The 14840-nt window shown below is 32.2% G+C and overlaps 1 protein-coding gene across 1 annotated transcript; it reads right to left on the bottom strand.

Annotated features, from left to right (window-relative positions):
- Positions 1-595: 595 nt before the first annotated feature.
- Positions 596-4218, bottom strand: LOC105344055 (uncharacterized). The gene is made up of 7 exons (XM_066078261.1): positions 4051-4218; positions 3777-3884; positions 3536-3575; positions 2675-2796; positions 2419-2463; positions 2276-2323; positions 596-1988 (listed from the first exon to the last, which is right to left on the bottom strand). Exons 4-7 carry the CDS (start codon positions 2709-2711, stop codon positions 838-840), a joined length of 1281 nt encoding a protein of 426 aa, XP_065934333.1. The 5' UTR covers positions 2712-2796; positions 3536-3575; positions 3777-3884; positions 4051-4218; the 3' UTR covers positions 596-837.
- Between the last annotated feature and the right edge of the window lie 10622 nt (positions 4219-14840).

Below are 14840 nucleotides of genomic sequence, written 5' to 3'. Positions count from 1 at the left end.
ATTTGAGGGGCCAGCCCCTTTTTCTTGATATCAAATGAAAGGTCTTGTAAAAATTAATTTTTTTTGCATTACAAGTGTTAACAAAATATTTTTCAGAAAAGAGACAAACTAAGAAAACCAGTAAAAATTACGACGTTTTTTTAGTCTCAATTTTCGGGACCAGGCGAGCTTAAACGCCTTTTGAGCATGACAAATATGAACGCCAAATAGCACATCTACAATCTCTTGTCTACAATCCCTGAAAGTTTGAACTCAATATCTTTTACCGTTTAGGAGGAGATCCCTGGACAAGCCGACCCTCTGAAAATCGTTAAAACGTCATTTTCTCAAGAACGGAAATGACGTCATCAAAATAAAAAAATGTATATTAAGTTCGGATTAATATCTATTAGATCTGAAATTTTCACGAAAATCGGCTGAGCCATTTCCGAGAAATCGCCTGCACAAATTTTGTAAGAAAAAAAATAATAATAATAGGGAAAAAGAAACCGAACGAAAACAATAAGGTCTTCCGTTGGAAAACGGAAGACCTTAACAAGAAGGTCTTCCGTTGGAAACGGAAGACCTTAATTAAGATATCTTGCTGTAAAATACAACGGTAAACAAGGTGGGACATGTCAAAAGTAATACCTCATAAAAATACAATTCTAAATAATCACAATCGTCACAAATCCATAAAACGAAGTACAAATTCAAAGCAGAGCAACACGGACCTCTAAAAATATAGAGGTAGGATCAGGTGCCATGAAGCATCCTCTACAGACCGGTCACACCCACCGTGTGCTGTTTGTCGTAATGTTGTTATGTCCTATTGTTCTACCTTATCTATTTCTGTAATTATTTCAATAATGGATGATGCATATACTCCTTGTCTTTACCCAAACTGCGTATTCTTGCTTTGAACAGAGTGACCATGGGATCATCTGCTATTACCTCAAAATATGATACTTTTGCCTCTTTTGTTCGTACAAGCTCAAAAATGGCTTCTATGTTACAGTGTCTCATAACAAGGGTTTGGTCCTTATCAAACAGGTAATGAAAAAAGCAAATATAGATAAAAGGATGCCAAAACACGTATTGTGCTCTTGGACTATTAGGTGGCATTTTCTGCCTTATATTAGAGTTTCTCATCCTAAGGTATTTAGAAAGTTCTGTATAACTTTCGTCAAAAGACGAATCTGTTATTTTAAAACCAATTTCTTGAACTAGAGATGCATCAAACGATTCGGATCTAGTAAATTTTCCTTTCAAACAAATGTATGTGATCCACTCATACACGTGTGTTCTGTTTTTGTCATTTTGGACAGATATGAAATGTTCTCTCAACGCCTTCAAAATATCACAGTTATCCAGATAATCAGGTACAAGATCATGGTATTTTTCTATTACAGTAATCTTTAAAGGCATGCCAACGACTTTGTCCTTCCCCTTACGAAGCATCTCGTATGTCAGGTTTTGACATGCGCAATTGTCCTGCTTACACGGTCTCTGAATCTTTTCATGTAAAAATTTTAAGTACTCCTCGTCTTTTTTAACATCAGCACTATCTAGATGAATTTCATGATCAAACAAACTCGTGTTTTGTTCACCAGCCTCTTGTAATTCTTGATAATATTTACGATAAAGATCCGATCTCATTCCAACAATGATTTTTACATTTCTTATTTCATCCAGTATTCGTACCAAAGACTGATAGGCAGTTTTTGCCTTGACTAGTGAGCAAAGGTCATCATTCCACATCCCAAACCAGCCATATACAAACATAATTGTATTTTCTTCTACAGTGTTTGGTATATCTGTGTATCGACATTCTAGAGACGCCCAACCCTTTTTGGTTTGGAATCCCTTGGAAATGCGACGGGATGTACTAGAAACAGAATTACCGAATTTTCCCACAACAATTATTGATTTTACATCTGAATCATCATTCATGAGCAAAGCGATCCCGTTGTGGACACTGTGGTCTTTTACAATTTCCTCCGTTGAATCTAAAATGCATTTTAAAACTTATGATCAAATATTTTCAAAAAGCTTGTAAATTTACATTTATACCTAACATAAGCAGCTTACAGGTTTAGTTTATATTGAAGTTTGTTTATCATCATGATTCAAGTTAATCATATAAATTTAAACAATGTATTATTCAAGACGTATTTGTCTGTGTTGTGTTACAAATTTAACTATATCAAGCCAATTTTATTGCATATTTTTCGTAAGGGTGAGTTTTGACTTATTCAAATGAATTGGAATTATATATACATGTATATCTAATCACCTGAATTTAACCTTTGCGTTATCTGGTCTTCATTTGGACTTAATAAGCCTGAAATATATACGAAAAAATAATAAACTTAATTTTTTTTAACGTGTTAGGCTCAAAACTATTTTGAGTAAATTGTTGTAAATCATTTTTTTCACCTGCAGTTAGACTAGCATTCCATTCCTGTTCAGCAGTTTGGTTATCTGAATAGGATAAAAAATTATATTAACATGATATATAATATAGCTTCAGAGTTAGAACCGGCCGGATAGTCACTTTATCCTTAGTTCCACTCAAATGTATAAGAAAAAAAGTACAATTGTTTTTGACAATACACTTCAATTAGAATTCTCCGAAAATATATCTATAGCTGATGTGTTTATTTTTCTAACAAAGCGAACAGAGAAATCTTACTTGAACGTCTCCTAAGAAAAAATATAAGAAGAGCCATGGCGGAAAGAATAAGAATAATGCCAGAAGAAACGGCGATTACTAGGCCAACATCGTTTCCAGAATCGTTATTGGGATCTGGCTTTCTATAGAAAAAATAATTTAACTTTGGTGAAAATCCTACTTCTTTAAGTCTTACAATTTTATGTACATGTATAAATAAAATTTTTGGCGAGTACTTTTGCTCATTTTATACATGAATACGTATTATTTATTGAAACATGAAACCAGATTGTGATATGAATTCTATTTATTATTACTAAAACATGTAATCTTGAAAAATGCGAACAATTTATTATGCTGTGCATATGTTGTTCGATTAAGGTACTTCACTACACCTTGACTTATACTTTTCACGACACTACGTCACAAGATGGCGATTTAAATGTTTTGTTAAACTGTTTATATCAATCAATTCAGATGTATATCGTCATAGCTCAGTGGTTAAAGTATCAGGCTTGTGAACCGCAGATCATGAGTTCGAATCCGCCTGTGGCTTTTGTTTATGTTTACTGAATGAAATTTTTAAAAATATCATTTTTCTCCAAAATTTCACATTTTTTCGCCTATTTGACATAATTTATACACTTCTTATCCATCATGCTCACTATCATAATCAAGTAATTTTCTGCTGTTTGAGAAACTATTTGAAGGTGTAGTGAAGTACCTTAAACAGGGAGCTAGGTTACAAACATTTGAATAAATTTAATATAAAAAGTATATATTTACTTCAAATATTAAAGTTAAATATTAACTTTAGGGCAACTAAAAATACAGAAAGACAATTAAGCATTATGCTGTTTTCCTTGGGGTATTAACACTTACGTTTTCGCACTCGGTGTATTGTTACCAAAGCATTCTGGATCTGTAAAACGAAAACGTCTGTCTTATTTTATATGCAAACACGGTATATTTCAACAGACATTCCTTCAGTCAACCCATTAAGTACTGATTTGATCATATGTATATTTATCATATTTTAATACAAAATGTACTGTATTTCCTTGTTGATATACCACGCTTTAAATGTTAGAAATATAGTCATCGGTACATATATAGCACTTGCAAATATAAACTTCGTCAGATACAAATGAACTGTTTGGACAGGGTGGTTTCGTTTTGTCGCATGGTTTCCAGTCGATGAAACCATCCTCGTTAAAAATAGGACAATTGCCTAAAAGGAAAAAATAGAATTATGTAAATACGGGATTGGTCATTTATTAAGAAAAATGTGTGACTTTTACTGTCATAATTTTTTTTATCAATGTTAACCTGTCTAATTTCAAAGCCTTTATTGTAACAAAGTTGGTGATCAGTTAATGTGAAGACAAGTTGAGTACCTTCAATTACCAATGTTTTTTCCACACATCTCTCCCATTTCCCGCCCTCGATATCAGCCAGACAATGGTACACACTCTGTCCTCCACAGTCTCCACTTTTTGTTTTCGCGCGTGCGTCCCATGCTTCTTTTGTAACAGGACACACATCCACGTTTCCTTTTTTAACCCTGTTATGATTTTCAAACGGATTATATACTACAACATTTTATATGATGTTATTATTAAAACAATTAGAAAGCTAGAGAAATTAAAAGGCTAAGTTCAAGAGCAAGTACACTTCGTTCCATAATAAGAGTAACTTTTTGTCATTAGCAAATTGCATGGCAAGAATTATCATTTTTATCTTTCTCTTGCCTAGATGTTGTAGAACAGAAGGACAGCCACACGACTTCAGCTTATTAGACAACGTCCATTTGAGCTTATAGCAAAGGTGAGATCTAAAACTTTCAATTATTTCAGCAGGATATTGATTTGATTTTGCCTTTTATAATAAACTGTGATCTAAAGTCATTCACATTGAAAATATCGAAAAATATTTTAGATATATTAAAAGTAGGAATAAAAAGAATAAAATTTGATACTCATTCCTCAGCAAGAGCTTGTTAAACTATCAAACTAGGTATCAGTATTGCTTGAATTAATTTTTTTTTTCATTTTATTTAAATACAACTTTCACAAAAGAAAGAGCAGATACAAGTGATATAATACATATAACACTTACTGGTGCAAGACAGATGGAAAATAAAATTTCCTAATTTTTGTTAACTTTCAAAAGAGGTTGTATATGTATATGTTTTCATCGATAAACTAGGACAAAGTGGCTAGTGTACATGTTTTTTTAAAAAAACAGTTTCCCATCCTTTGGGCATTTAAGCAATAAAAGCTTTATAATTATGCTTTATTGTGTAACTCTCTTCTCCTATCTCAGCTTTTGCATAATAATCCTTCATTGATGTTTCATCACCATTTGGCATTTATATCAAAATCATTTAACGTGTATACGATCTATTACTTTACTATTAACAAGTCTATTTGTTTATTTAAAAAGTTCAAAAACTTTTTTTTTCAAATAATACAATACTTGCATAACTTTTTATCATTAAAATTCTTTATTACATCATATTCAATGATTATTTAGTAAACATGAACAAGTAAAGGACATGCCAATTATGAAAAAGCAAGGAACGATAACTCCATTAACTGTTAAATCCCTTCACCCGGAACTCGTTCCAAATGGTTTCACAATATCTTGATAGACAGCTTTATTCTTTCTCTTTTTTAAATATGTGAATTTACTCATTTCTTTCATTTGTATTTCGTTTTATGGATTTTTGAGATGGTTGACAGTTTGTTATTGATATTTTTTCATTGAATTTTCTAAGCTGAATGAAATAATTAGACAAATATATCCCCCCCCCCCCCCGACCATAACCCTTTGCCTTACATGCAGGTGACATAAAATATTATTCAAGATGATAGCTCAATGGTTTTTTCCCTAAATTTGCAGTCAGTTTTAATTATGTGCAAGTAGAAGTTGTTTAAACATTATGAATATTAAACACTAAATGAACATTTTGAATTTGGCCACACAATGCATTAAAAACCCTTATCCTGTATATAATATGTGTGTTTTGACCCACCATAGATTCAAATCCCTTTATTTAGAGACATGAAATTGAAAATGTTGATAGATGGCCTTATTTTCTTTCTTTATTTTCAGCCCGGTTTTATTTAGTATCAGCAGAAGTAAAGAAGACAATTTATTTTAAACACTTAATGGATATTTAGGCCCCGCCCTACGGTCAGAACCCCTACCTCGGGGGCAGGAAATTTATAATTTTATGAATTCAGTTTTCCTTACAGGTGTATGGGAGTGAAGAAGATAATTTAAACATTATATGCATTACCCTGAGGTCCACGCAGAAAATACATAAGCGAGGTTAAAACGGATGCTATGGGGAAAATTAATTCAACCTGCGCATGAGCTAGCCTGGTTCCTGTGCGTAATGGGTAGCTCAGGGAACCAGGCTAGCACACGTTTATCGGAATCGGGATCGGGATACCATGCCATATGGTCACATACCACTATTTTTACCCCGTGCTCATTGATCAAGTAGTTCTATTCTAAAAATGTATGTTTTTTTCCAAAAATTCCCAGGGGTGCTAAATGGGCGAATTTGGCGCCTTTTAGGGCATGGATGGAAAGAAGAAGGTTTGAAAAAAAATACTAGCTAAAAATAATTGGGAAAATCGATCTTTAAAGGCGCAATAGGAAGGGTGTAAAGAGGCCAATGTTTACAAATATTCCGAAGTGAAAGTGGATATTGCAGGGTAGGGGTTATTGTAGGGACCATATCTCAGCCCCCTCTCGATTGATTTTCCTGTCCTTTGGAAATGTTGTTGGACTAATGTTTGTCTGTCATTATGCCAAATTTGAATAGATTTGAGCCGGTGGAATTTTTATATGAATTTTTGTTTTATAAAGGAATAAGAGGGAAAAATAATTGTGGTCTGTGTCCATATGCTCACAGCCGTACAGAAACAAAGTATTCTGTTTAAATAAATGATCGGCATGTGATATGGACTGTCAGTATTATGAAATAAGTTAATGTTATGCCGAAACTACAATAGGAATCAAATTGCATAATTTGCAATGTTTTGTTGTTTTCCGAATACACATGTAGCTTTACTTTACTTTTACAGTAGACGAGGCTAGAGTACTTCCCGATTAAAAAATTTTAAGCATTTAAGTATGATTGAATAATTATGTGACTGTATATAATAGATGATTGAATAATTATGTCACTGTATAAAAGTTAAAATCTCAAGAAAAATGCATCAAAATATGAAATTAATTTACACAAAGATGTCACTGCATATAGTTAACAAAGTAGTGCGAAGTGTAATGTGTGCACAAATAGTAAAATTCGCCGAATGCCTGATACTATACATGCAATCTTCATTAATATGGATCATAATTATTTTAGAAGTATAAACCCTTTAAATTTGAGATAAAAAGTCAGGGCTATACATATACGTAATACAACGTACACATTTAGTGGTTAAAAGCAGGGGGCTATAAGAGTCGGTGGAAACTTTGATAATCTTAAGGCTTTCACGTTTTCGTTGGAAACACATGCATATGGTCCACGTATTGCAGTCCTTTTTTAAAGGACAACAACTTGTCTTTATATATCCATTTTGGTCTCGCCTTAGAGTCAAGACCCATACTCCAGGGGACATGAAATTTATAATTTTAGTAGAGGACTTCCGGGTTAACATAGTTATGAAGTCAGTTTTCCTACAGTTGTGTGGGAATTGAGAAGAAGATTTTTAAATATTATATGCATTAACACTGTGTAGCCATATTGCCCTCCTCCCTACGGCCTGGATTCCTGCATGACCCAAGAGCCATTAATTTAAAAAACATAATAGCCATGCATTTGTTTATTTTTTAAATATTTATGAGAGTGGAGAAGAAGATTTTCTAACAGTTAAAATGTTTTTACTACATGGCCATATTGGCTTCATTCTAGAGCCTGGAACCGTGACCCAGGGGTCTTGAATTTCTTCATTTGATAGAAAAGTCCATGGAGTTATAGCCATGTATTTTTTTCTCAAGTGTATATGAGAGAAGAGGAAAAGGTTTTCTGAGTGTTTAATCACTATATGGCCATATTGACCCAACTCTAAAGCCTGAACCCCTGGCCCCGGGGCAATGAGTTCACAATTTAGGTAGATGGCTTCATGGACATTATAACCATGCATTTTTTCCTTACATGTGTGGGAGTAGAGATTATTTTTGAAAATTGCCTTTTTTGCATATTTGACAACTCCTGTGGCGCCATGGGGTGGTAGAGCAATGAATTTCACAATTTTAATTCCTCCTACCATAGAGATGCTTCACACTAAAATTGGTAACAATTTGCTTTCTTGTTTGTGAGAAGTTAAAAACATAAAATGTTAAAATGAGTTTACTCAGATTACTTAAAAATTATAATTTTTTTTAGCTTAACATATAGTTATATAATTGAATAAATCTTTAGAACAAAAAAAATAATCGATTGAAATTACACCACCCTTCTCTATGTATAATCGTTAGAGCCCTGTCCTAACACCAGAACCCCTAACCCAGGGGCCATAAAATTAATGATTTTGGAAGAAGCACTCTTCCTCATTATAACCGTGTTCATCGGTTTAATACCCGGGAACAGAGGGGGAGATTTTCAAGAATAATTGTATTTTCACTATACATGTATAATCATTAGAGCCCGTCCTAACAACAAGATGTTTAATGATTGCATTAATTTTAGTTTTTTTTATGGGGGCAGGGGCCATGATTTTCACAGTGCTTACCCCTCTTCATCAATGGGTGCTATATGCCAAATTTGATAAATACCTTTATTTTAAAATATAAAATGTTTAATATCATAGAGATAGGTAAATGTTCAAATGACAATATTTGGGTTAAAAGGTACTGATGCTCAGTTTCAAGCGAAACTTCCAGCTGATGTGTCAGTTTAAAATAAGTCCAGGGTAGCGGAAATTTGAACGGAGAATTATTTTAATATTGTTTGCTTGCTCTTATAGAAGTTTTGTTTCAAATATTTTTTGTTATAGATAATTTTCATGTAACATTCTTTCTTTCGCATTATGACAGTAAATAAAAAAAACCTATGTGCACATGTGTGTGTTTTGATTTAAACGGTTTAACCGGTTGGAACTACTTGCTATTAACCGATTAGATATTCTGTAATCGATTGCTATTCCTAGTTTAAAGGTGCATGGTCACGATTTTGGTCAAAAAAACATTTTTTCGATTTCAATGATTATAATGTTTCAGAAAGGCATTTTTAATAGGCAACCAAAAAGTGAGTTATAAGCAAGTTACAGAGCTTACAATTCTTTGCTATGTAACCATTGCTTTTGTTTACATTTTGAATGCTGAAGTGAAAATTCCAGTTGTAGACCGAAAATGAATGTTAAACGTTAGGAACTGTTTATTTATGTTATAAATGAATAAGAAGATAGACAAATTAGATTGAAAAAGATTTTTTTTACTGGTATATTGAACATAGGTAAACAAAAACAGGACACGGGCCTTGTTTACATGACAAAGAACTGTGAGCCCTGTGTCTTGCTTATAACTCAAAGAATGTCTATCAAATTTGATTTGATCATTAGAAATGCATTCCTAAGGCATTGTAAATATTGAAAACAGTAAAATAGAATTTTCAGAAGTATCTGAAACGTAATAATCGGATGAGATTAACGACGTCAGGTTTACATTGATGATAAAAGTAATATTAGTAGTTAATTACTTACATAATAGTATTGATCGTATATCGATCTGCCTTAAGTTTTAAGACAGGTTTCATCATGTATAGCAGAGATATCAGTTAACTGATTTAAAGGGACATATTGCACACCTCACAGCCTACTCAATATTCAGGGTCATGAACCCTGGGGAGCATTCATTATTGTCCCCAAGAGAGACAACTCTTGAAAACGTGCATTAACTATAGTCCGTTTCTTAATCTTATTAAAATAAATAAATTGAGAAAAGTTTTCAAAGTATTTTAATTATAAATAATACATATAACAATGAGTAAAAGGCATGAAAAAGGCATGAAAGAAGTACATTTATTTATCAAATATAGTAGGCTGGTACATGTACCTGTTGAATATTAAATATATAATGCTTGTAGGTACATGTATAAATCTACACAACTACATTCAATTAATACACTGTGTTATGTAAACTGAAAAAAAAATACACAGGTTGTAAGATATCTTTTTTAAAATGAATTTTCTTAAAATGAAAAATAAATAAATGAAATTGCATATATCATTCTAAAAAAAATCATAATACTAATAGACACGAAGTTCAACATAAATAAAGTGATACATTAGATGGATAGGATATAATGTACAGCAATTTAAGATTTAGATGTCATTTTTCATATGAAAGGTAATTAAAACTCCATACCATTTAAACAATGAAAAAGTTGCAGAAGGCCTTTTTGTATCTAGTTGAATATAATGAAAATAAATTAATGACGTTGTATACATCATTTTAAGAAAAAAAGTAATAAACATGCTGTTCAAGAAACTAAAGTGATATATTATAGGAATCAATAGGATATACTGTACAGCAATTTTAATTATATATTGGATTTGTTTCCAAACCTCGGAATAAAGGAAAAAAACCTTTTATAACTTATTTAGATTAAATAATATTCTTTAAAAATATTAATATTTGTATTTCATGGCTAAAACTGAATATTTTTCTGTCAATTTCTTCTGTTCATGAACAAGACCTATACTTTTATCGGACACTTTTATATATATTATGTCCATTTCCCATTGGTATAAGTATTTTTGTTCTGTTTGCATACAGAAGAGTATATTAAAGAGACTTGGACACGATTTGAGCTTAAAATTCAAAATTTTATATTTCCATTTTCAATATTTAGAATGGTTGATATGGGTATTTTTAATGCTTTGTCAAAATTTGAAAGTCAAATACTGAGTTAAAAGAAAGATAAAGAATTAAATATTCTTTGTTTTGTAAACAAAGCGTGAGTCTTTTTATTATTTACATATGTGTTTTATTGGTGTAAGTTTAATTCAAATGTTGCTTTTTTCTATCAATAATATCATTTATGATCACATCGAATCAGTTTATCTTCTTTTCTATGTATCATTTTCTCAAAGAAGTGGTAATTTCATACTTTATATTATTTGTAAACAAACATAAGACTCGAGCTTTGTTTACATAACAATAAATTCTTACCCCTGTATCTCTCTTATAACTTGACTTCTAACATTCAAATTATGGTCAATTATTCAAAATGTGCTAGTAAATCATTTTATGCATAAAGAAATTCAAAACAAAATTTTGATCTAAAATCGTGTCCAAGTCCCTTTTAAAAAAATTGTATAAAATAGTAAGGCTTAATTCCAATTTAAAAAAAATAGCTGTTTCCAAAAATGTTACATGTATATGAATATGTTATATAAAAACATATGTTAGATGGATGGGTAGGAAAAATACAAATTAAGTGCACTCGATAAAAAGTTTGCTGGTATTCATTGTGTGAACACAATTCATCCAGTAACATTTAAAGTTATGCAACATAAATAAGAATGTTATGAATGATGTGTATAGAACAAATTCTTCTGTGGTTGGCTCCATAAATCTTGAAAAGATGGTGTGAGTTGGTAAAAAGGCAGAATAAGGTTCCATTCTAATCCTCATGCATTCCATTCAAGAAATATTCATTAATGTCATGGTCTGGAAGCTAAAATAGAAAAAAACATAAAGTGTTAAGAGAATTACATGTAATTTTTGCAAACATTGTGCACTCATCAAATACTTACATGTATATATTCAATGAAGTTATTTATGGAATGTGCAATTACTAACAATGTAATCTTTTCTAATATTGCACATACATGTATTACATCATTTTGCCACTAATTTTAAACCCAGCTGACAGTTTCTTTTTGTTATATATACAGCGTCAAAAGATAGTTGCATCATGTGCATGTACTTTCAGTAATTTTAAAAGCCATAGAAACATTTCAGTACTACAAAACACTTTAAATTTGTAAAATGATTTTACAAATGAAATATGTACTAATATACCAGTAAGTCACAAGTGATATATACTTTTTAAAGCAGTACAATGTATCATTTATATGACAACATCAGGAAACCTGGCTCAATCAATTCTGCACACACATAATAAATGTAATGAATGTGTAACTTCAAAGATATTAGATATCCAGTGTACAGAAAGATATTAAATATATTAAACAAAGATCAAAGTCATAAACACTTATGTAACACTTATGTAACATATGATTGTCTGTATGAGTTTCAACTATCACAATCTATGTACACCAAAATATAATTGCGTCAATAAGAAAAATTAATCTGAAAAACATATTTCCAGCATAAGAAATTCATGGGATTTCTGCAAATCCCATTTTCTCAGAGAGTGTAAAACACATCTCTTAAAGTTTATAATATTTTCAAACTCCTGGTATTCCTTTCAGAGGTTCCCACCCCTTAAAATACAGATAATCAAGCAGATTTGCAACAAGATGCCCATATAAACCTTTCCCTTTTACACAAGACATTGTACAGTAAAACTTGTTTAGTACAAACACGGATATTGCGAATTCACGGATATAGCGAAGTTATCTTGGATCCCAAGCTATGTAAATTTAATGAATTTCTTATATGGTTATTTCATAACGAATTATGGATATAACGAAGTAATTTCTTAGGTCCCAGTGACTTCGTTATAACCGAGTTTTGCTGTAGCTATTTAGATGACCTTGCTTGGCTTTCAATCAGCTTAAACCAAATATATCTACATATGGAAGACAAGTTGTAAGTTTATTACATGACAAAGAAGTACCTTCTGGGCTTCAGCAGACATGACTGGGTCATTAGCAATATCAAATTGACAATATTTTCTATATTCCCGATCTTCAGATCATCTGGAAGTCGCAGATAAATCTGTAGATTAGAAGAAAAAAAGATACACTAGCTATCATTACAAAGCTAAATGCTGTCACTATCAAAACAAAAGGGTGTGTCCTAGATTACACTTTTTTATGGGCACATGCAGTATCTGAGACATGGTCAAAACATTACCATGATAACAGCTATAACAACTCATTAAGTGGGAAATGGAATATAACTATAAAATTTGTTATGGCTTTTCATACTCTCTCTCTCTCTCTCTCTCTCTCTCTCTCTCTCTCTCTCAACATCTTTGTCAGCATTATTTCTAGTGCAATGTGGCATTATTGAAATATAAAAATGGTTCATGGAAGCAAGGCAATCAATAACAATTACATGTACACTGTAATTACACACACACACACACACACACTCTCTCTCTCTCTCTCTCTCTCTCTCTCTCTCTCTCTCTCTCTCTCTCTCTCTGAGTCTACCTCTCTCTCATACTCTCAATCGTATAATGTTATATTTACATAACAAATGCAGACCCTTGAATCATAAACACTCTCATCGTTAATAGATAAATAAGACATAAAGTTAACAGATTGAATGAGATACAGATATCAAAACCCATTGTACAGTGTACATTGTACGTGTCGAGGAAATTCTGTATGGAAATGACTGAAAGCATGATTGACACAAACTCAATATTCTAGGAAAAACATACAATATTTTTTTAACGTATGCTACGTAACGATATGTGTAAAAACTGACTATAATACACCTGCATACACTTTTCATACTAAAACATGTCTTTCAAGTCACATTTCACAACGACCATTAATTATCGACATTTTTGTAACATGTGTACTAGACTTAATGCATTGTATGCTTTTAAAAGAGTTTTTGAGTAGTTTAACAATGTAAGTAAGTATGTTCTTACCGACGAATGACTACTCCTTAGCACGTTTTAGATTATTGACAAAATCGAGGATTGCTGTTCAGACTGTTTCATGCTGAACAAAATTTAAAGCTGACATGAATTCATAAATACGCATAATTTCCCTTTTATCTTCGACTACCGCCATATTAGTTGTCGATTTCTATTGTTCTGCTCATCGCTACACACCCCCTATATAAGGCCGAGAGCACTATTCATGCTTCACCGCATTCAGGAATTTCATACACCCGAACACGTTACCTTGGACGAAAAGACTTGTAAAAACGCGTTTTGAACAAAAATAATATGACAACCACTGCACTGGCAAGATATATCCAATAAACGACGAAACAAGACAGACTGAAATCCAGGCGCAGATACTTCGAAAATTCCTCGATAATTGTAGACTGTTTTCCTGTGTATGTTATAACATCGCACATGCGCAAACCACACACTGTGGCAGATCGAGTAATGTCAATTATCGCATGGATTTTAGAAATGGGGCGTTTTTGTAGGAACGGATGGAAACGTTGTTACTTTCTTGGATTTACTATCATTTAGCTACTCTGTTTGATGTAGTGTCGCCGGGGTTTTCAAGAAGATGCAGACGTTTTGCACTCTGTATGAACGACACACGTGTTCGATGTGCATGCGAAGTAAGGCAGCACTGTCTGTGAAAAATAATACGTATACCTTGGACATCCTTTCAAAGAATAAATATATTTTGTATTTCATTGACTGTTGTTTTCTTTATTCTTTATTACTACAATGTGTAGTTCATGCATTTAGAAGTCCGTGCAACGCGAATGTCTCGATCGGAAAGCAACCGACCGTAACTTTCTCAACCGGTATATATACCCCAGTGACAGTAGAGGAGCGATCAAAACTAATATGGCGACCAAACTTTTATGAATTCATGTCAGCTTTAACGAGATAAGGCTAATCACCCCAAACTTCGACTTCACATTAATAAAAAATTGTTCTGCAACTTTAAATAATTTAAAAGCTTGCCAATATAAGAAACAAAAACGTTTACTTACTTTTTCCATTTAAACTCCTCTCTCGATTTTCACGAGTATTAGACTGGTCTCGTTAAAATCCCGAGATATACGAAGTTTTGACTTTCTCGGGTTTTTTCATTCTTTCGTGAATATAAAAAATCAGAAAGGTTCCGATTATGCTAATAAGGATGTGAGGTGTGTATTGAGTATTGACAAACTTCAAATTTCAAGAGCTTTTTTGGTATAGCAGTATACAGAGCTCTTTGATATCGTTTAACTGCTTTAAAGAGACAGATTGAGCAGGCTTTAGGTAATGCTTAATGTTATGGTAATGCATTGAATTGCATTACATGTTTTTGAAAGTAATGCT

This window comes from Magallana gigas, chromosome 3 (genome assembly GCF_963853765.1).
Source record: "Magallana gigas chromosome 3, xbMagGiga1.1, whole genome shotgun sequence".
Lineage (NCBI taxonomy): Eukaryota > Metazoa > Mollusca > Bivalvia > Ostreida > Ostreidae > Magallana > Magallana gigas.
The sequence above is the reverse complement of the archived record's forward strand: the minus strand, read 5'-3'. Positions and strand labels throughout refer to the sequence as shown.